We start from the raw sequence: 24,074 nt of genomic DNA, 5'->3' as shown, positions 1-24,074 counted from the left end.
TTATTGAGAAAACAAAATTTGGGGATGTTCCAAAATGTCGGAAGGGGGTTGGGGCTTTAGCGAAAACCGCTTGCCGATATCTCTCTCCGTTCTCTCACCAGAAGTACTTATACGACAGACGGGACTGGACATCCACGATAATCATTTTTTTTCTATATATAGTCATTCGAGGAGAGATGGAACACCTTTTTTATATTCATTATTGCGGATACGTTTTGAATGCGAGACAAAAACGAATCTCACTGGTTTAGCATTTGAAGACTCTAAATTTAAGATATCAATATTAGAAAAGCCTATATGAAGATAGTCACTTCGAAAAATAAGACTTAAAAAAATTGCATTTTGAGGCACTCAAAAAAAGTGCGGGTGAGATGGAACACTCCTGATTTTAGCAAAATATTCATAATTTATTTTAATAATTTAGAATAATAGGGAAGTGATTTTAGACATGAACACTATTTCATTGAATTTATTGGAGTTTATTTTATTTTCTCAGTATAATTTTTTTTTAAATTTATTTTTGTGGCTGTTTATTTATTTGTAAGGTTATTTGTGAGGTGCTCTAATTTGTCTTAGAAGTTATATTAATCATAACCCTACTTTTTGTCAAATATTAGATATACCTTCCGATATTTAATTAATTGTAATTTTTATAACCTAAGCATTTTTTTACAAATCTTTTGTGACAGAAAACCTTATTTTTTAAATAATTTGTTTTTAGTCTACACAACAGGGTATGAATTCGGAGATGGTGAGTTTTTTACGTGAGAAATTTACGGCTCTTAGATCACGTTTAGTAAGCATTTTCTCAAACTTTCGTAAAAACTTTCATGTGAATTCTTAGATGCTCTAAGTGTTTCGCGTGACACTTTTTGTGAAAGCTTCATCAAACGCTTACAGGAAATGATCTAAAAACCAGGGGGGGTGCCATTAGCTCTGAAAAATGCGACCGATTTTAGTGTAAATTTTTCCCTGTTTTCGTTACACATTTCACGAGATATCTCCAAAACTACGTTGAATTGACAATTTGGGGTTTTCGGTTGCCTATTCTATATTAAATTGGCTTTTATTTTGTATTACTATTATATTTGTTAATTCATTCTAAACTAACAGAAAACAGCTAATAAACCCAAAAGTTTTTTCGGCGCGCTAGAAACATATGGGAAACATAGAAAATGTCATGCCCCTGCTAAAAACCGTGAGTTTCTCACGTGAAAAACTCACGCATCTCAGAATTAATACCCAAGTTTTAATGATATCACAGATAATACTTTATAAATACTTTTTTAAAAAATTAATAAAATTATCATTAAAAAATCAGTTAATAAATGGTTCAGCGTTCATGGACCTTAAAATAGATGTAAACTTATGGCACCGGCACACCTTTTAGACCAGAAAAATTTCATAAAATCAAAATTCATATTCCTGTCTTTCGTAAAATTTTTCGTATAGCCTCTCCTAGTCCACGCACTCTTTTTCTTCTTTTGAACATCACACCAAATTAAATTTAGGTCCAATTTTGAATCTGAAAGAGTGCGATAGACTTATGCATTTTTTTGTGAAAAAAAAGGACGCGAATTTTGATTACATGGAAATTTACCGATATAAAAGATGTGCCGGAGGCATTACGATTTAAAATCATTCTTGAAGACAGACGAAATGTTTGCTTTGGAGGTTTGTTTTGAAAATAATAGCAGATCCTAATAAAATCAAAAAAAATGTTTTGGGATGGTTCCTGTGGGGAAATTCTGTAACACTGAACAGAAAATCATTTCCGAAAATGTGATTCTGTAGCCGCGACATTGCCATTTAAGCGCACGTGGCATTGTCAGAAGTGACATATTTGGGATGTATGGCAATTCAAATGATAATGGATTTTATTTAACAAATCCACCAAAGACGGAGGACTGTATTTGCGTAATATTACAAAGTACAGTAATTTTATTAAAAAAAAATAAATAAATATATCGCATTTTCGAAAAAAAACTCGATTGAAATTGTCAGGTTTCGAACTTACGTGTAACAAAATGCTAGAAAAATTACAGAAATTGCGTATTTGTTTACGAAAGCGACGATCGAGTAGATTCAAATTATTAATTTTGCTACATTCGAGTGGTAACTGACGTTATGTAGAATTTTAAAGACTCAGGGAGATCACCTCCTATCGGGTGCGTCAGTGGTGTTTCGCTTTTCAGGGACACTAGTCCTGACACGAGTCCAGTTTCATCTCCCTGAGTCTTTATAATTTTGCTACCTTCGAATTTTATATCCCTTATCCATTCATTCATTCATTCATTTTCAACCGCTTATCCCTATTGGGGTCGCGGGCCCATGACATCCAATCTAGCAGCCCACGCCTGTCGGTCCTCCGCCACTTCAGGAAGATGTTCGAGTTCGATCCCGAGGCGTTCCAAGGCAAGATTTTGAATTTGATTCAGCCACCTTGTCCTAGGTCTGCCTCGAGGCCGAGGTCTCCTCACAATGGCTTGCATAGCTTATCCTTATCCATATGCTTTGTATTTTATTTTCGAAGACAATAAATTAGTCTTTAGGAGAAGTCTCTAAAACATTATGCTGTTGAAATTAATCTAACTTTCAGAATCACATATTTTTTCTCGAGCATTTTCTGTAGATCATTTTGTGGTTTCTTCTCCGATAAACACTGGTTTTTATGATCTTTTCCGGTGAAGATGAAAATCGTAATGTTCCAAAGAAAACATACATATAGGAACGCGATGATTGAAGGTGGTAATTTAGGGCACACCTAAAATAAGTATCTGTAATTAACAGTGCATAAAACTATCCTAATTCCACGTATCAGATTACCCTGCAACATTTCTTTTTTTTTGCGTTGAGTTTCTATTGATGAAATACAACCCTCAGTCATTTTCAGCAGATAGCTACTCAATTCCTGTGACATTTTGCAAAATTACCTATTCAGTGGAAACACGAAACTCACAAACCGAAAGACTGTTAAATGGCCAAATGAGAATTGAGAACTGGAAAAAGGAGGATCCATATGGATTAGGGTCGAGAATTTTATCACCACCCCGGAAATTTGAACTGTTTGAGTCTCACGACAAATTATATTTAAACATCATCCATCAGTGGGTGTACCATGTGTCCTCCTCGAAATGCACATTCCAACATTTTCCCCCTTTTTCTCTCCCCAATACAAAGGCATTTTCTCAAGTGGTTGAACATCTCTATACCTTTATACTTTTTCAGAAGACCTCGCAGTGTTTACTCCCGGGATGAGAGAAAAAACAGACACACAGTATTAGGTGAGATTCTTAACAATCTCACCTACTATAATCCTAACAAAATTTCATGTCCTCCGATCGCGCTCAAACTTGGCCAAAATGTGTTTCGCCACTTCCTGATCACGAATATATGGGGGGCTAAGTTACGTTCCCGGCCGGCCGGCCGGCCGGCCGTCCGGCCGTCCGGCCGCTCTTTGGAGCTTAATAGCTCCTAAACTAAAAAAGATATCGACTTGCGGTTTTCGGCAAAGGTTAAATATCGTATGAAAATTGCAACATGGTGCATTGACCCCCCACCCCCCACCCCTCCTTCCGCCATTTTGAAGACCCTCCTTTTTTTGTTTTCTCAAGAGCTCCGCCCCTATGGCATTCAGCGGGCTCAAATTTTAGTATGTTATAGCTGGGCCTTAGAGCTTTCCATCAATACCAAACTTAAGGTCCCCCGACCCCCCTGACCCGAGCTATAAGGGTCCAAAAAAAATTTCTTAAAATGGCCATAACTCCGGTTCTAATTGTCAGAATTTAAAAAGTGAGGGCTTTTTGGAAAGCTCTCATGAAATGCCACTTCCCCTTCTAACATCGCAAGTTCATAAAACCACCGCTAGGGGCGCTATTATTAAAAAGAAAATTTTTAAATCTTAAAAGTTAAATAACTCAAAAATTCCTTATGCAATCGGGCTGAAATTTTAGTATGTTGTAGCCGTTGATTATACCTATCAAACAAAAAAAACCTTAAGTCGATCCATAACCCCTGACCCGAGCTATAAGGGGTCAAAGTTCGAACATTGACCGGCCTCTATCTCCGGTTCTAATTAACATATCGACATAAATTTTACCTTTTTGGTTTCGTCTCGATGAGCAATTTTAGATGGAAGTTCAAAAAGTCACTACAGGTGGCACTGTGATAGCGTCAAAATTCATCGAAATTCAAAGTCACTTTTCTCAAAAACGGCATTGTGCAAGTTAATGAAATTTTAGTATGTTGTAGTCCAGTCTAGGACGTTTCCAAAATGGTGCGTATGTGCGCTGTGGTTTCAATAGAACCGGAGATATGAGGGGTCAAAGTTCACAAAATTTAAAAAATCATATCTCCGGTTCTATATGACCGATTTTGATGAATGAGGGCTTAAACGAAAGATCTCACCAAATGCTACAACTTTCTAAAATATTTGAACTTCGTGGGACCAACACCAGGGGCGCCACAGTCGAAAAACCAATTTCAATATCACATAACCTCAATTATCTCGACTATCGCTAAACCGATTTTGATGATTACTTCGACATAATTGTAGAGCACATTTGTCTCTACATTTCGTCCATACATCATTTTCCACTCAGACTAAGCTATCACTCAGATTTTGCCGTTTAAGTGTGAAAAAATTGATTTTTCCCATAATAACGCTTTGAAATCACTCAGATGCCAATTTGACTGCCTCTACTCCACCAAGACACTTAAAATAGGGTTTTAAATGGAAAGTCCCACAAAATACAACAATTCTTTGATATAGTTGAAGTTCAACAAATGACTACTTGGGGAACTCTGGATGAAAAAACGAGTTAAGAAACAAAAAACCTCGATTATCTTGACTTCTGAGTAATCGATGAGATCATGTTCTATGGAAAAATTATAGAGAACATTCTGGTCTACATTTCACCCATATAACACTTTTCTGTCAGTTCATCCAAATCCTTGATATTTTGGTTTAAATACAAAATTTGTATAATTTCACGAATTTTATTCAAGATAACTGAATGGCGTCTCCCAACTTCAGCTCTAAATCGAATTTGCATGCACTCCGAGTTAGCTCACGTTAAGAATCTCACCTACATAAGCCGGTTAGGATTATCTGTCCCTTTTATCCTTCCCTGGAAATTATGCCCATGTTCCGTGGAAATTGATAAAATTACACAGAAGCCAACTATCAACCTGCTTATCCCCCTTTAAAACATACATTTAAACCCAAAAAGAACGCCAACAGAGAAGATCGCAGGACATTCGTTGATTGTTTGAACACACGATCCCATTTATCATATTGAACTATTTTTTTTCTCCGAACGCTCATTTACAAACCAACAAAAAAACACTTTACGTACTATTACAACAGTCAGTTGGGAAATTTAATCCTTCAGTGAGCACAATTTTATTATTTTTATTTTTATGTACACCAAGATAGAATATTGAGAGAAAATTCACCATTAAAAAATATAAGTTAGTGCAATCATAAATTTTCGTATTTGCCACATGAACTTTCCACTAAACAATAAAACATCTGTTTTATATTCCCAGATAGAATTACAGCAGTTTTGGGGCCAGAAAAGAGACGGATGAAATGAGGCTTTTGGCAAAAATACCACCCTTGTGAATAATTTCTCTTGAGCACATGGGCAGAATATACATTACAGAGGCAAATTTCTCATTCTTCATCCAACCTCCTTCCTCACAAAAATATTGCATCAACAATTTCCTCACTCACAGCAGCAGAAGCAGTAGCAGCAAAATTCCCAACTGTGAATTGAAAACGCCCTCGAGATAAATGGAAGAAATTGAGGGTGATGCAAATACTGAAGGGTGACGGTGTGTTAATCTAATTTTCAGCCAAAACGTGCGATGAATCCGTCTGTAAATCACATGAATATCTCAACCAATGTGCGGAAATTAAAGTACAAAACACACTATGTTTCAATTCAAGCGCAACAAAACGAATAAAGATTCACGTAAAAATTATGAATAATGCGGATGTGGATTAACATTAGAATTAGGATAATTGTTACTTATATTTTGGTCAAAATAAGTATCTCAATTTTGCTCTGGATTTGATCTGAACCAAAATCCCGAAAAGCCCAAATCTCGAATAGGTTAAAATCTGATATCGGCCAAAATCTTGAAAAACCAAAAATCCGAAAGCCAAATTTCGAAATTAAAATCCCAAAAGCCAAAATTCCGAAAAACTAAAATCCCGAATGCCAAAATCCCGAAAAGCCAAAATCTCAAATGGATCGAAATCCCGAAAGCCAAAATCCCGAGTGGATCAAAATTCCGTAAAGCCAAAATCCCGAATGGGTCAAAATACCGAAAGCCAAAACTTCGAATGGATTGAAATCCCGAATGGGTCGAAATTCGGAATGGGTCGCAATTCAGAATGGGTCCAAATTCCGAAAAGCCAAAAACTTGAAAGCCAAAATCTTGAAAGCCGAAATCCCAAAAGCTGAAATCCCGAAACCCAAATTCTCGAACGACAAAATCATAATTGTAAAATCCCGGAAGCCTAATTCCTAAAATGTCAAAATATCGAATGGCCAAAATCCAGAATAATGGACTAAATAATGTAAAAGTACATTTACTGATTAAATTGCTGATTAAAAAAATCCTGTTTTATCAGTTATAGTAAATTAAATTTTAGTAATTAGTTTTTTTATTCTTTGTCCTCTATCTTCTAAAAAAAAACTGTAGTTCTCTACGCTTTGGTGTAAGAAACTTAAGTTAAAAATGAAGTATTTCACCGCCAATTCAAGTTTTCTGTGTTCATTTTTTAAATTATTATAGCTTTACATTGGAAGTTTTCTCTATTGTAGGGTAAATGTCCTAATTCAAAACCATTTCCAGACGCTTAAACTTTACATAAATTTGCCCCTTGACTCTTCTAGAATGTTGCTGTTTAGTGAAAATTCTTTAGATATAATTTGAAAACTTCTTAAATACAGTGGGTGTCAATAGTTTGTTGCCTAATGCATGTTTGAGAAATCAAGTGAAAAAAATTATAGGAAAAAATACTTTTACAAATTTTGCTTTTTGCAGATGAGTTCCCTGTAATCCGTAGATATTATTTATACTTTTCAAAAAAAATAATTAATTTTATTTCATATCAAAAATAATTGTTTTCCAAAAGTTGGTCATTTTTGAAAAATCAAAAGTTTATTGCCTCATTTAAAAAACTAATTTGAAATGATCAAAACATGCAACCAACTTAATGTAAACCGGTTACATTTTGGGTTTATGTCATTTGAGAGGCAAATGGTGGGTTTGTACATTTTTAAAGTTGTCAATGGTAAATATATGTATATAAAAGTGATTATAGAAAACAACAAATAATCTGTTTTTTGATAATTTATAATTTAGGTTAAAAATGGCAAATTACAAAAACTTAAAAGATGGGAAATCGTCCAGAGATACTGCCAGAATGAATCTGCGTCGTTAATTGCCAAATTTTATAGAAAATCACTAAAGGTTATACATAAAATATTCAAATATTATATTAATGAGGTACGAGTACATCTGAAAAACGCTACTGGCAGACCTAGGGTATCGACTCAGAGGGGTGATAACAGCATTGTAAGTATCTCTGATAGTGACCCAATGATGTCTGCTTCATAAATTAAAAGATAGTTGGTTACTGAAGGAACACAGGTCCCTACAGTTACAAAAACGAGCTCATATTGAAAGAAAATGGTAAGAATGTTTGAGTGGTTCTCAATATTCCATTGGTAAGCAAGACCAATCTGAATAAAAAGTTGTAAATTTACTTGAAACATGTTAAACAAGTAAAACTACAATATTTTATCCAGATTAAACTAGCTAACCAATGGAATATTGAGAGCCACCCAAACATTCTTACCATTTTCTTTCAATATGAGCTCGTTTTTGTAACTGTAGGGACCTGTGTTCCTTCAGTAACCAACTATCTTTTAATTTATGAAGCAGACATCATTGGGTCACTATCAGAGATACTTACAATGCTGTTATCACCCCTCTGAGTCGATACCCTAGGTCTGCCAGTAGCGTTTTTCAGATGTACTCGTACTTCATTAATATAATATTTGAATATTTTATGTATAACCTTTAGTGATTTTCTATAAAATTTGGCAATTAACGACGCAGATTCATTCTGGCAGTATCTCTGGACGATTTCCCACCTTTTAACTCCGACTAACATGCCATTTTAACCTAATTTATGAATTATGAAAAAAACAGATTATTTCTTGTTATTTATTATCACTTTTAAACACATATATTTACCATTGACAACTTTAGAAATGTCCAAACGCACCATTGGCCTCTCAAATGACATAAACTCAAAATATGGTCGATTTATTTTAAGTTAGTTGCATGTTTTTGACCCTTTTGAGTAACTTTCCAAATGAGGCAACAAACTTTTGATTTTTCAAAAATGAACAACTTTTGTAAAACAGTAATTTTTTATATGAAATAAAATGCAATAATTTTTTCGAAATATATAAATAAGATCTACAGATAACAGGCTACTAATTTGCAAAAAGAAAAATTATAAAAAGTAATTTTTTCTATCATTTTTTGCACATGGTTTCCCGAACATACATGAGGCAACAAACTTTTGACACCCACTGTACATGAAAAATACGCGAGTGTGAAATGCTTCTCTTGGAAAGACATTAATCTAAATGGAGACAAGGGAAAGTTTCTAATTGGAGACAAACAGTGTAAGTGAAACCGCGACAAAAGGCTTCCAAAACCTTGTTGAGTTGCTCTTGAGTGCAGGATATGTACTTATTCCTGGTCTATTCTCCTTTCCCATCTAAAACAATAAGAAAATCTCTCCAAAAAAAAAAATTTTCCAGAAATATGACATAAATGTTAAACAAAACAAATAAACAACAGTCATTTTATTGTGTTTTTCATTGGAAAACATGGTCGATCGATGAAAAATTTAATGGTGAAAAGGTACACTTTTAATTTTTCTGAGAAATTAACAAATTAAAATTTGTGAATATAAATGGATTTTCACTTTATTTAGAGCAAAATTAACTAAATAATGAAACTGTGGTATAGAAAATATATAAATATAGCAATTTAGTACTGTATTTATCATGAAAACAGTGACGTTTCCATTTGGAGTAGCGAAAAATTTCCATTTGAAGCAGGTTTTGAATTAGCTTAATTTACCCTATGTTCAATACCTTTTAAGATAAAAAACAAAAAATTTAAACTTCCACCGGCTTTGAGAGATAATTGTGAAAACAAAGATATTAATATTTCTTTAATTCCCTTTTAAAAATATATTGTTACAGGAAACGAAAAGCACATTTTGGTTGTTCTTAGTGGAATTACCTTACTTACATCATTCTTCCACATTCCTGAATGCGGATTGCAAATTAATTTGCGAATTGATCCCAAACCCTTCAACCAAACAATCGAAACCCTGATTATTCCTAAGGAGGCCTTATAAGTAAAATCGCAAAATCTGCGTTCATATGACGCACATGCGATGCGTCTTAGTTGCATTCAGAATGGAGCACATTGTGCTATAAATTCATGTTGAGTGGAAGTGGCTCTAACATTTTTCAATCGACTCCCAAATAAATTATGTCTTTGATACACCTGTTTCTATTGCATTCTCATCAACTCCCTAAAAAAATTCTTCTGCTTCCTTTGAGAACTTAATCATCCGAAAACAACATTTTTATAGTTTGTTTATAATGTTGCCTCTATGTATTTTTTGCTTGTCACATCAACACTCTTTTCCTCCAAAATATCATGCTTCCGCGTGACAATTTTATATCAGTATAGCATCTTGCAGGGATTAATATCGGGAAATTACCAACAACTGGTCGATTTGTGGTTGACTTTTATTGTGGGAAATAAATTGAACGAGATCACTGACCGTAATTTCCTGACACCACGCACTGACAAACTCTCTGGCTATTATCACCCAGCCTTGATGAATTGTTGTATCGAAAATAGAACTTGATGAACTATTTGGAAAAAAAAGAATTAGGAATAAAAAAAAACTATGCTTTGTGTTCAGCTGATGTCACTGTCGCTTTCAAACGCGACATATTTCTATGTTGTGTCTAATTAGTTGTTGAAAAATTGCAAGACTTCTTATAAATTATTCAACACTCAGGAAAAAAATTTGAGGGATAGCAGATGGGTAAATTTGTTCTTTAAAACCACAAAATTTTCAAGTGACAGATGATGGTTCGGGTATTTTCCTAAACAAGGGTGATTAATGCATTTCTTTTAATGGATTTATGTAGCAAACCATCAGTCTTTTGATCTATACTTCTTGTATAGTTTAAGATTTCGAAGTAATACACCTTTGAATTTTCAAAAATGTTAAATCATTTGATCACGATTGATTTCAAACTGCCAATCTTTTCCTGTCTTTCTGAGCATTAAACAATTGTGATTTAGTATGTCAATCCTAAACTTGGAAGTAAACATCCGGAATTGGATAGTGCTTCTTTTCCCCAGCACGAAGGCTTAAATTCCTTCAATCCCTGATCTGTTACGAAAATTCTCAGAAAATCTCTTGTCTGGTTAATTCAAACCATTCACTTTTAGATTGTTTCAGCCAAAAACCCAAGAATTGTTTGACGTTGAAATTTCAAGCTCATTTGTAGTGTTCATCCAAAGGCATCCAACCAAAAATAGCACAACATTTTCAGATGAAAAATCCCTCGTGAAAATTGAAGTGTCTATCAGTATTTAACATTGTGACATTTAGACCCGGTCTACTGACTGCATTCTAATTCTAAAAAGGAGAATATACCATATATATATTCTTCCTCGTACCAAAACCTCTGGAATACTGCTTTTTCTTTCCCTTTCAAAATTTCCTTTCACGCGGATCGTCTGTTTTTCTTCCTCATCCATGGCGCAAAAAAAGAAACACATAAAGAGGCAAGATAGTGAAGTCTAAGAGACAAGCAATAAAATATAAAAACAACAAACACACAGGCACCAAGAAATTCTTAAAAGATGTGAAGAAAATGAGTTCTATTTCCAGAAAGTGAAGATTGAGTATATTGGTCTTAAAACAACAAACTCAGCAAATTCCTATAATTACAATGATTCTAACAATATACTCTCCTCCGGCTTTTATATACTCTTCTACATTATCAGCTTCTCTTGTCATATTGTAAACTACTGACCGTTTTATTAACTGACTCACAATCTCAACCCATTTGATATGTTGTACAATATAGTGTTGTATATTTATTATGATGTATAGACGCCAGTGAAAAACTCCCTGAGAATGACTCATAAAATGCGAATTGTAAACGAAAACTCTTGCAATGTGCTCATTCAACAGTCTCAAATTGTTCGAGACACACAAACAATTATTCAACTAAACGACACCGAGTTTGATGCCTTCCGATAGATGGGTTAATAATACTCTCAAAGTTTAACTAAAGTCTGAAAATAATCATCTCCCAGGCAGTTTTAATACAGAAAAAAACTGATTATTTAAACAAACACTATCTTTATAGTGTTATTGATCTCTTCCAAAGAAAATCTCTGAAAAAATGTTTTGGGTGAAATAATATGACACTTAAAATCAATCCCATAGAGAGCGTCTTAATACGAAGCCTTCGTAATACGCACACTCAAAATAGGGATTTATTTAATTTAATTGCCAAAAGCGAGGTCACGAAAGGGCCTCCTTTCAATCGTTCCTATATTCTCTCTTTCTCTCGAACATCTCATTAACATTTTGAATTTTGTTGCTCGAACTCAAAGAGACAGCTATTAGACACGATCCTTTGATTTTGACTTTTCTCTACCAATTCGGGTAAAAGTTTGGAAATTTTAAGGAAACTTAACATAAAATGGCATCTCATTATCTGGACTTATCACTCATTTTCTATTTTAAATAGTTTGAGTACCGAAGGCGCCGAAGGCCAACGAAAGAAAAAAACGTTTATTGAAAACGGTTAATAAATATTAAAGATAGAGTCCGATCAATTTCGATATAGTAAGGGTCAGGTCGGGCCACAGTGGAGTGGGGTAGCACGAGTATGATAGCACGAGTCAGGGTAGAGAGAGGGCAAAGTGTGACCTATTATTGGAAAACACTTGACCTCATATACAACATATTAAAACTTTTCAAAATTGACAATGAAAGTCCCCAGACATTGGACATCGAATTTTAGAAAATCAACATTTCGATTAAACGGACCTTCGATTAAATCGGATTAAAATGGGATGATGTTCAAAGAGTTGTAGTAGTTAATTTTATTTCTATTTAATTACTAAAAATTTTGTTATACGTTTTGAAGGATTATTTCACTCATTTCTCGTTGCAGGTGATCTATTCGCTTGAAATCGTTCTCTCACAAATCTTATGTCGAAGTCGAAGCCTCGGTTGTAGGTACATTATGATCTGTCGGAGGAGTTGCTACAGCTACCGATTCTTTTAAAAGATTCGGAAAATACGTCACTGCTGTGTTTCTATATCGCCTTCAGTCTGTATAGGAATATTCTTCTTACTTATTTTATTATACTTATTATATTCTTATTATCAAAAAATTAATCTACTGACCGATCATCTAATATTCTTCTTACATTTGGTTATCAATCAAGATTGAAAATCAAAACCCTGAGATATTCCACATCGAATGTTCGAAAAAAACTTTTCGATTAATCAGCCCTTTAATTAAAATCAATACAAATGTAGTGTTCAAAAAGTTGTAGCAGCATTTACCGAGGGCTTCCTGAATTACCGAAATTTTTCAAAGTCTAACAATTAGAACGGGGATATTCCGGTTCTTATTGTCAGAATTAGAAGACAGGTCAGTTTGAAATAGATTGTTTGACCCTTTATAACTTGGGTCAATGCGGTCGGGGCCCTTAAGTTTTGTTTTCTATCGAAAGCAGGGCCAGCTATGACAAAATTTGATATCGATCGATGCCGTAGGGGCTAAGTTATTGAAAAAACGAAATGTCCGTCACCCGATCTTTGGCCTTTGCTGAAAACCGCTTGTTAATATCTCTCTTCGTTCTCTCTTCGGAAGTGGTTATACGACGGACGGGACGACCACGAAAATCGGTGTTTGGCGAATATGATATTCGTGATCTATGAGAGTCAAATTATGAGCCCAATCTGACGAGGTCGTATTTCATCTCGGACCATAGAAAATGACATTGTAAAGAATCACAGCCAACATCTTAACCGAGACACCTCCAAAAGGGATAGGAAAAACAAATGATATTATAGGTCCAATCATAAGTAGAGTTTGCTTCTCCAATAGTGTCTTGGATACAAGATAAATAGAACTCTATTTGCACAAAAAGTCGTTGTTATTCGAAGAATTCCAATTCAGTTTCGAATTTTCATACTAAATTTTTGTGCAAGAGAGAAAATTTATGTATGAAGCATCACACTAAAAAGCTCACAAAAGAGTTATTCAGTGATTATGGACTGATCAATTTAATAGGACAGATGCAGTAAACGTCGTTGCTTTGTGTTTTTCTTCACAACAAAGTGAAGAACCCTACACATTTTGACATTTGAGCACTTCGAAATTCGAAAAGAATGTATTACAGCCACCTTACGGAATTATCAAAAAGTAAGAATATCTCATTTTTGGGTTTTAAATAGATCTTTGAATTTTTCAAACTCTACTTGTAAATGGTAAGTATTTATCAAATTTATAAACTTACATTCAATTAAGGGGTCTTGGAATGCTCTGCAATTTTGGACTATTTTTTTTTATTTTCGAAATAGAATTAATTTATTTATATTTGAAATTTTTAGCAATGTAAAAAAAATTCTTCGTGGAATTCTCGGTACTATGTCCCGTGAATTGATATTTCGATTAGAATTAAATAAAATCATAATGTCATAACTAACTTCAGGGCATATCAACGAATCCACAAGTTCGAACATTCTGCAAAGACTTCTACACTTTTTCACCCTATTTTCCTACCACAGTACTCCAAAAAAAAATACATTCCCTTCAAAATTCTACTGAATAGAAACCACTTGAATTGTCATCTAATTAAATATCAACCGTAATTTATTCCACATGCAAAACTTTTTTTCGTGTCTAGGTGTAAGTACAAAAGTTGAAGAAGGAATAAAATCGCATGGAAATATGCATGAGGTAAGACCCTTCTTTTTTTATCATAACATTGCACACTCTTCTGAACTAAACAATATGAAAATTTTTATCTAAGTATAAAAAAAAGAGAAGTCCATACAGCTGCTGAATTCGTTATGGGTGTGCATTGTGCATTCCTTGGGCGAAAGGGGATGCAAAGACAGCGATTTAGAACATATGGCACACGGACAGATACACTTATTGAGAGATTATTGCATTTTTGGGGGAGTTGTATTGCAGATCATGGCGAGAGACACTTTCAGGACAAATCACATTAAAGGCTCAGAATGGGATGACCATTAAGAAGCCTTTTAATATATGGATATAGTAAAATGGATAACCTTCTGGAAGGGTCTTTGGTGAGTATAACGAATAAAATATTTATGATAGAGGCTCTGAGGTTTCTTATACCGGGATTACGATTCCTTAAATCTTAACAAGAATCTTAAAACTAATTAAATACAGTAATGCCACCAATTTAATTAGTTATTTTAGCTCAATTTCATGCTTAAATGCATTCATATATTAATATTTTAGTAATTAAAATATGAAAATTATTAAAAGAAATAATTGCAATTGTAATTTATTTTGAAGCTTAAAATCACTATAAAAGTTGGGGAGGAATTTGAAAAACTTTAAGTCATTTGTAGTAAGTGATCAAGTGCAGTACCCAAACCAAAATCAAGATGAAAGTAATCTTCATGCTACTGTCCGCTCTCGTCCTTTTAGGAGCAAGTAAGGCTAAACTCTATTAAAATAAAATAATTTATGATATTTGTAATAAAAACTCAATAAATTTACAGTCGTCGGATGCACGGCACAATTCCAGCAGGATTCTAATTCGCAAAATATCTTAGGGCATAGACGTAGAATGGATTTTGGTGATTACTATTGTGATTTTCTCTTCTAAAATAACAACAACTTGATTGAATACGTATATTGAAATATTTTGTCTAATTTACAGGACGCAGGCGTGATCGACGCGACTGCTAATCCTTGGGATTCTACTTTAGCCCGAGTGTCCTAGTATTGGCACACTATATAAAAATATTGAGTTCATTCAGAATTAAAGTTCTCAAGGAATTAATGTCTGTAATTGTTTTTCTTTTTTGTAAATTTTGGAGTTATTGCATTTTACGGCCACCGCCGTCTTAGCGTTGATTACCAATTTCCGGAGTGAAAACGGTGGAAAACTCCTTCGCATGTTGTATATGCCAATCATACATAAGATATAATTTTACAATTCCTCATATGCTTCATATGCAATAATTTAATTTAATACCTTGCCTCTAGGAATAAGTAGCAACTTAAAAATGTATCAAATTTTGTGTTGTCGCTGCTGAGTTTTCACTCTCTAAGTATGAAAAAAAATATCTTTGGAATATAATTTCGCGCCTCGATATGCATTAATCATTTAATCAACATAAAGGTAATTGTTATACAATTAAATTACTTTTATGTTAGGTATATAAAAAATTCACAGCTAACACATACCGGTACTTTAAATGTAATTCCTGTAGTTCTAATATCAAAAGAGATTGTAAAGAATCTCAGCTAAAATATGAAATATATTTACCTAATAACGCTTTTTATACTGCTATTGGAATCAGGTAAAACATATGACCCAATCACTATAAGTTTCGTTATAGTTTTTCTTTATTTTCATATTACCCTAACTTCCAGTTTATTGCCTTAAAATTCAGATAATTGGTATGTTTATTATTAAAGATTTTATTGCATTATTAAACTAATTATTACAATTGAGAACTCATATCAAAATAAAATAAAACACACAATATTCTTTTTGAAGGAATTAATATGGATGAAAAAGAATCTCGACAGAATCACAGACGAATACGATTTCGACAAACTGAGCATGAACTGGAACGTAGAGAAAGACTCGAAAATTGGATGGAATATCTTAGATCCTTATGTTTTTGTCAGGAAGGACTGTGGGACAGAAATATGGAGTAGGGGATGGTGGGGCAGTTTAATGAAAGGGCAATTTCAATTTTTGCATATTTTTCTTCCTCTTTGAAAGGAATAGGATAAAACATTTAAAAAAGTGGTACGTAAGCCCCATGTTCACAAAAATTACTAATTTCGCACCGCTTTTCGTTTAAGTTCTGCAGCGGATTTTATAAAATTTACAACAAATTGAAACTTTTTGTGATGTCATATTTTCACTAATTACTGATAAATTGCAATTATCTATCGAAGTAACGCAATTGTAATAATTTACTAATTGTTGACGATTATAGTAGTGTACTTATCATTTAATGAATTCTAAGATAGTTCTGATAATTTTGTTTTAAATCCTGCAGGTACCAGAAGGGCAGTTTATGCAAATTCACAATACCGTTTTCTTATTCCTATAACATCGTTTTTTATTTTAATAATTAACAACTTTAAATGTTAATTGTATTAGTTTTTATAACCGTTGTAGTTGGTTAAGTTCGACATTTTGAAAATATTTTTCCTAAAACCTAAAACAAAATTTAAAAAAAATATTCTTTTATTATTTTAAGAATGCCTTCAAATTGTCAATTTCATTGTATAATTATAATTTTTCTGAATGTTTTCTGCAAAATTATTCTGTACTTTTGTTATAGTATTACGAGGGTTCATGTTTTAAAAATATTCTTATAACTGTAATACTGAAAAAAAGACACGTTATAAAGTGTTATAACGATCATTTAATATGCAGAAATAGAATAGCACTGTAAGTCACGGTATATGTATTTACAAATTAAATTATCAAAATTGAGCAATCGATAAAAGATTATGACAAAATCTGAAGTGTTCGGGCTTTAAAAAAATCGGTGGCAGCCAAAATCCCGAACGCCAAAATCCCGAAAAGGCCAAAATCCCGAAAGCCAAAATCCCGAAAGCCAAAATCCCGAAAGCCAAAATCCTGAATGTTCAAAACCCCGAAAGGGATGAAATTATGTGGAGGAAAATGTTTAGAATAATTTCCCAAGATACAAAAGATTTCCCTTTGCCTCCAGCAAGCGCGGGTGCAATCGTGGGAGTAGCTATGACACTTTTAAGAATACGGAATTTTGGCTTTCGAGATATTGGCTTTCGGGATTTTGACCGGGACCCAAAAAAATATATAGAATTAAACTTCTATAGTGGAAAACGGGTCAAAATTAGCCAGAAAATTAAATTTTTCCATTACGCATAATTTCTGAAAAACATTTTTGAATCAGACTGATTAATATTTCCACGAATAGGGAAGGAGTTAATTACCTTAAATGAATACGTGTTTGCTCAATATTCTACTGTCTAATTCTATCCGTAGCTAATTCGCCCCGGGTTCCCCTAATGAAATCCATACTCGATTACATTTTTTGTATGTTTAAAGTGTTATAGTCTCAAAATAATTATTTAAATCTGTTCTACAGTATCTCAAGATTTAAATAAATGCAAATTTTTATTCAAACCGGGGATCAATCCGGCCAAGAGCTAACGATCTTGCCTATTGCGCTACTGGGATTCCCGGTTACTAAATGTAAGACAAAAAGGTTCTAATATCATCAGCCTCTGCAACTCTATAGCCTGATAGCCTGCAAATCCATATTTCTTACCGTTCTGTCTTTAGAAAAGCTTATTCTACCTATAAACTAAAGAACAATCCAACATTCATGAAATTCAACTTCAAATTAGGTTAGAGTCAATCAATTCGGGTAGACTTTTACTTTAGACCACAAAAGCAAAGATTATACATAATCTTAGTGAGACTTTTTCCTATCAGTTATCCATGAGTTATAATCGTTGTTTTTTTACCCTAACAGCTAGAGCGCTACATGACCATCGAAATTCCGGGTATTATGAACTATGAACTCCTTATCTGAAATCTGTCCGCATCTACGACTATACTCTAACAGCTTTGAATTTTAGTACAATGATTAAGGGCTACACTGTTATACGATTTTTCGTCTATTTAAATGAAGCTGCTCCTTAGAATTATTTTATTTAAATCCACAATTGTTTTGTCTATCCAAATTACTTCATGTTCAAATCCAGTTTCCTTTAGAAATATGCGAAAAAAATCGTATAACAATGTAGCCCGACCTCCCCCTACTATTTGTTAGCATGACGGTCAAGTGCAAAGAAATTGATTAATTGACACTCATTGATTGCATCAATTAAAGCAAATTATATGGCCTAATTATAGATCTTCAATCAAATGCGTTCTAACATAACATCTGCGGGAATTCGTACTATAGTAGCTTTTCTAAGCTTTCGCCATGAAAATTCTTAAGATAGTGACATTTACTGTTCTTTTTCTTGTGGCAGGTAAAATTACAAGTGTATTTGAAATAGTGTATATTTTTTAGAATTCTTTGTATATTCCAGGTGTATGTTCCAGTCCTGATTACAATTACTACTACTCCGGATGGCCCGGACATCCTCCTACATTTCCTATCCAACAAAACGGAAATCCTTTTTCAAAATAGTCAACATAATAATCTGTTACAAAGTTGTTCCATTTATCTACTATGTAGAATTGTCAGTACTGTGAGATCAAAATAACCAAAAATTAAAGTCCATCTTTTGGCAAATTACCCTATTTACGTTTTCATTAAAGACAACATGTGTTTAGTATGAGCTAGAAAAGCGAATTAATGTATATTTCTTTTATAGTCCATTATTATTTACACACAGAAAAATTTTGACTCTAATTAAGAATATATAAGATCCTGGGAACTTAAATTGGACGTGAATCCCCGAGGCGTTTAGGTTTAGAACCTCTGAGCGAGTAAAATGGACTAGAATCTCTATCTGTTTCATGTTAAGAGATCGGGAGTTTAAGTTCAGCATTAGCTGAAAAATGAAAAATGGCATGAGATTTGCAAATTACAACTAAAACTAAATGATCAAGGATTTAGGATTAGGGCATTGGCATTCATTGGATGGGATTTGAAATTAAATTTCTGGGTGATTCTGTTTAAGAATTTTCCATTTTTCTGTGTGCATTTCTTCAGTGGACAAAGAGCACTATAGTACCTATGAATTGAATAAAAAAATGCACTGTTTACAACTACCCCGTGTTGACTACTGCCCCAAGTTTCCACTAGTACAATTTTATTTTAAAAAAATACTTAGAAAATTTAATTAAATTTGTAAATCAAATATTATGAATATTATTCCTTCAAAATATTGTGAAATAGTCAATTATGTTACAAATTTTCTATGTAATTTTTTCTGTCCCTTTGAGAAATGTTAGTTTCTTCTTTGCAATTGCAGTTATATTAGAATAAAAATTCTTCTAAAATTTATTGACTTTTAATCAATGAAAAACATCAGTCCCATTATTCAAAATAGTTTTTTGCTAATTGAGCGTTTTGCGATAATAATTTAATTGGTTTTTTTTCAATTTGCATTTTCCATTAAGTATTTAGTATTTAAAGCTCAATACTAAATGAAAACACTTACGTTATTACAAAGTCACAATGAAGTTAGCTATTATAGTATTACTAGCGTTGTTGGTCATTATAGCAGGTAAAGCAGAAAACTATCGAAATTATAGTATTGTTTGTTATTTATCATGAATATTGTATTTATAATTTTTTATTTTTAATATTATAGAGTCCCTTAAACTTCGTCGATTTGACGGTCGTGATATGGATCGTTCTGATCGATTTGGTCGACGTGATATGGATCGTTTTGATCGATTTGATCGACGTGATATGGATCGTTCTCATCGATTTGGTCGACGTCATATGGATCGTCTTGCTCGATTTAATCGACGTGATCGTGATCGTTTTGATCGACTTGACCGACGTGATCGTGACCGTCTTGATCGATTTGATCGTCGTGATCGTGATCGCGAACTCAATCGCTTACTTCAATTGCAGGGTGGTAGACGTGGACATAACCGTAGACGCGCTAATAGGCGTGATAGAGATAATCGAAGACGCGACAGTAGGCGTGATCGACATGACCGAAGGCATGATCTACGTGACCGAAGGCGTGATAGTATGTTTGATCATGAGAATTAGATTAATTTTATCAGTAAGTACATTTTACATTTCGCATTGGAGCCTTAAAGAGTTATGTTCGCATAAAACTTACTGCCTTCAAGAAGGATTCAAATATAGCTCGTTAAACAAAATCATTAGCACATTTTTTTTTCCTTTCCAGTCTGAATGTTACCTTTTCGCTGGTGATACCGATTCAACATGGCTATTTTCTGGTTTATGCAAAAGTATTCTTTGAAATGTTACGGAGCGAAATAAAATAAATAAGAACTTTATAGTGCAAATTTTGTTGTTTCATTAAACATTGATAGCACGGGGATTTCGTGAAGTATTTGGTCAGAGCTTTATTTCTAAGTATGGAAATTTTCACGTTAACGCTGTAAATCTTTTCATAAAGTTTTGTAGGCAAACCCTGAGTCATTTAACTTATCAGAAATCTTCAAATACACCTTGTGTTAGAGAGAGAGTATTTGAAAATCTCAACGCAACACCCTTCTGTAATGTAATCATCATTGGAATGAATTAAGGATAACACACAATTTCCGAGGGGTTCCTTCCTTAAGTTTTCTATAGGGTGGCGCGTGTTTCTCTCTTTAGATTTTGATACAATATTCACCCCCTTTTCCACAAAATCACTTTCTCTCTTTTCCCTTTTCTCTAGGTACACACACACTCATCCAATATTTATTCGAAGCATGTCAGCAAACACCAAATACGACACAGAATCCTCTCGTGGGACATGAGGAAGGCAAATCCTATCTACTAAAGGATACATGCACCCTTTATTGAAGTATTTGCTGGTGTTATTTTTTCGTGGAGAGATTAGAGTGAAAAATAGTGCCCAAAATTTCGCCGACAGGAAGTTTATTGCAGAAAAAAAGTCGCTCAGACAAGGAATAACTAACAAAAAAACATCTCTTCCACCCCTTGCATTGCAGCCGGCCATAACAGAGGTCTTTTTCTCAATCGAAAAAGTTGCATATTCATCCAGAGATCTATAAAATCTAACCCTAACACTGGCACCCGGAATCCCCCATATCAACCCTCGAAAAACAAGCCCTGAATTGCATTCATTTGTCGGTGCACATAAAATGCTTTTGTCCAAAGGGAACAAGGATGAGGAAGGACCGAAATAGTCGCAGGGGCGACAAAACAATGTGCATAATGTCAGGCTACCATAAAAAATTCACATTCCCTCTACTATTAACATTCCCCCCAAAAAAAGGGAGAGAACGGCAAATAAAAAAAACCTACATCAAGATTTGAGATTAAATGCAAAAAAATAGGGAGACACTTATCACACAAATATTTGTTTTTAATTTTATTGGTAAAATTCTTCAAATACTTTCCAAACATTTCCTTCTCCTTTGAAAGTCTTTTTTTTTCATTATTAAGGAAGTGTCGCCGTCAAAAGAGGAATTCAATTAGCTTGAAATTCTAGATGAAACGAAAATATAAATTTACGTATTAAATTTTTTACTATACTGTTATAATACGAGACAGAGAGAGTGTGAAGCACTAGAAAAACATGGAATGAGTTCTATTGAGCATTTAATTGAGGACCAGACAATCCCCTTGGAATTTTCACATTGTCAGCGGAATGGAAAAAATAATGTTGAAAGATACAAAGGGACAGATAATCCTAACCGGCTTATGTAGGTGAGATTCTTAACGTGAGCAAACTCGGAGTGCATGCAAATTCGATTTAGAGCTGAAGTTGGGAGACGCCATTCAGTTATCTTGAATCAAATTCGTGAAATTATACAAATTTTGTATTTAAACCAAAATATCAAGGATTTGGATGAACTGACAGAAAAGTGATATATGGATGAAATGTAGGCCAGAATGTTCTCTATAATTTTCCCATAGAACATGATCTCATCGATTACTCAGAAGCCAAGATAAGCGAGGTTTTTTGTTTCTTAACTCGTTTTTTCATCCAGAGTGCCCCAAGTAGTCATTTGTTAAGCTTCAACTATTTCAAAGAATTGTTGTATTTTGTAGGACTTTCCATTTAAAACCCTATTTTAAGTGTCTTGGTGGAGTAGAGGCAGTCAAATTGGCATCTGAGTGATTTCAAAGCGTTTTTATGGGAAAAATCATTTTTTTCACACTTAAACGGCAAAATCGGAGTGATAGCGTAGTCTGAGTGGAAAATGATGTATAGACGAAATGTAGAGACAAATGTGCTCTACAATTATGTCGAAGTAATCATCAAAATCGTTTTAGCGACAGTCGAGATAATTGAGGTTATGTGATATTGAAATTGGTTTTTCGACTGTGGCGCCCCTGGTGTTGGTCCCACGAAGTTCAAATATTCTAGAAAGTTGTAGCATTTGGTGAGATCTTTCGTTTAAGCCCTCACTCATCAAAATCGGTCACATAGAACCGGAGATATGATTTTTTGAATTTTGTGAACTTTGACCCCTCATATCTCCGGTTCTGTTTTAACCACAGCGCGCATACGCACCATTTTGGAAACGTCCTAGACTGGACTACAACATACTAAAATTTCATTAACTTGCACAATGCCGTTTTTGAGAAAAGTGACTTTGAATTTCGATGAATTTTGACGCTATCACAGCGCCACCTGTGGTGACTTTTTGAACTTCCATCTGAAAGTGCTCATCGAGACGAAACCAAAAAGGTAAAATTTAGGTCGCTATGTTAATTAGAACCGGAGATAGAGGCCGGTCAATGTTCGAACTTTGACCCCTTATAGCTCGGGTCAGGGGTTATGGATCGACTTAAGGTTTTTTTTGTTTGATAGGTATAATCAACGGCTACAACATACTAAATTTTCAGCCCGATGCACAATGGAATTTTTGAGTTATTTAACTTTTAAGATTTAAAAATTTTCTTTTTAAAAAAAGCGCCCCTAGCGGTGGTTTTATGAACTTGCGATGTTAGAAGGGGAAGTGGCATTTCACGAGAGCTTTCCAAAAAGCCCTCACTTTTTAAATTCTGACAATTAGAACCGGAGTTATGGCCATTTTAAGAAATTTTTTTTGGACCCTTATAGCTCGGGTCAGGGGGGTCGGGGGACCTTAAGTTTGGTATTGATGGAAAGCTCTAAGGTCCAGCTATAACATACTAAAATTTGAGTCCGCTGAATGCCATAGGGGCGGAGCTATTGAGAAAACAAAAAAAGGGGGGTCTTCAAAATGGCGGAAGGAGGGGTGGGGGGTGGGGGGTCTATGCACCATGTTGCAATTTTCACCCGATATATAACCTTTGCCGAAAACCGCAAGTCGATATCTTTTTTAGTTTAGGAGCTATTAAGCTCCAAAGAGCGGCCGGCCGGCCGGCCGGCCGGGAACGTAACTTAGCCACATATATATTCGGAATCAGGAAGTGGCGAAACACATTTTGGCCAAATTTGAGGTCGATCGGACGACATGAAATTTTGTTAGGATTATAGTAGGTGAGATTTTGTTAAGAATCTCACCTAATATGCCATTAAAGAGAGGTTTTTTTTCGCGAAAATGTCGACAGGGATGATATTGCTATCATAAATTTTATTAATGGATTAGACTTTTGATATAAAGGGTCGTGTAATGTTCCAACTTTTGTACTATAAATATTAAAAAGTGCAATAAAGAGATTAATCTTATTGCTATATTTCGCGAAATACTGTCAAAAACATTTTTGCACCACCCTTATTCTTAAATCAATGAAAATTTTGTAAAGGTGACCTACTAAATTTACGAATTTTCAGTCATTTCTACGAGTATTTTAGCAAAAGAATACAAGGGCCTTGACAGACCTGAGGATTAGCCGAGAGACGGCTTATCGTAATTGTATTAGTTATAAAGATTAAACTATATTTCCATTATTTTCCACTAAGTCGTCTCTCGGCTTAAGCAGTAAAGTGTGTTTAGGGCATAAATTACATTCAAAATAAATCTCTGTTTTGTTTAGCTTAAGGTTATCTAAAAATTATACAATACAATCATTATTTATT

General features: G+C 34.0%; 2 protein-coding genes and 1 long non-coding RNA gene across 3 annotated transcripts in view; 2 read left to right on the top strand and 1 right to left on the bottom strand.

Annotated features, from left to right (window-relative positions):
* The window catches only part of LOC129807725 (CD109 antigen), a 47,945-nt gene that overhangs the window by 18,667 nt on the left and 5,204 nt on the right, over window positions 1-24,074 (bottom strand). The gene's annotated exons all lie outside the window — the stretch shown is intronic.
* LOC129807734 (uncharacterized) lies at window positions 14,761-15,210 on the top strand. Its single transcript, XR_008752307.1, has 3 exons — window positions 14,761-14,858; window positions 14,927-15,016; window positions 15,088-15,210. It is a non-coding gene; the product is annotated as an uncharacterized LOC129807734 (long non-coding RNA).
* LOC129807733 (probable splicing factor, arginine/serine-rich 7) lies at window positions 19,570-20,394 on the top strand. Its single transcript, XM_055857186.1, has 3 exons — window positions 19,570-19,631; window positions 19,719-20,144; window positions 20,274-20,394. Exons 1-2 carry the CDS (start codon window positions 19,583-19,585, stop codon window positions 20,129-20,131), a joined length of 462 nt encoding a protein of 153 aa, XP_055713161.1. The 5' UTR covers window positions 19,570-19,582; the 3' UTR covers window positions 20,132-20,144; window positions 20,274-20,394.

Source organism: Phlebotomus papatasi, chromosome 3 (genome assembly GCF_024763615.1).
Source record: "Phlebotomus papatasi isolate M1 chromosome 3, Ppap_2.1, whole genome shotgun sequence".
Taxonomy (NCBI): domain Eukaryota; kingdom Metazoa; phylum Arthropoda; class Insecta; order Diptera; family Psychodidae; genus Phlebotomus; species Phlebotomus papatasi.
Note: the sequence above shows the minus strand (reverse complement) of the source record. Positions and strands in the feature narration are given on the sequence as shown.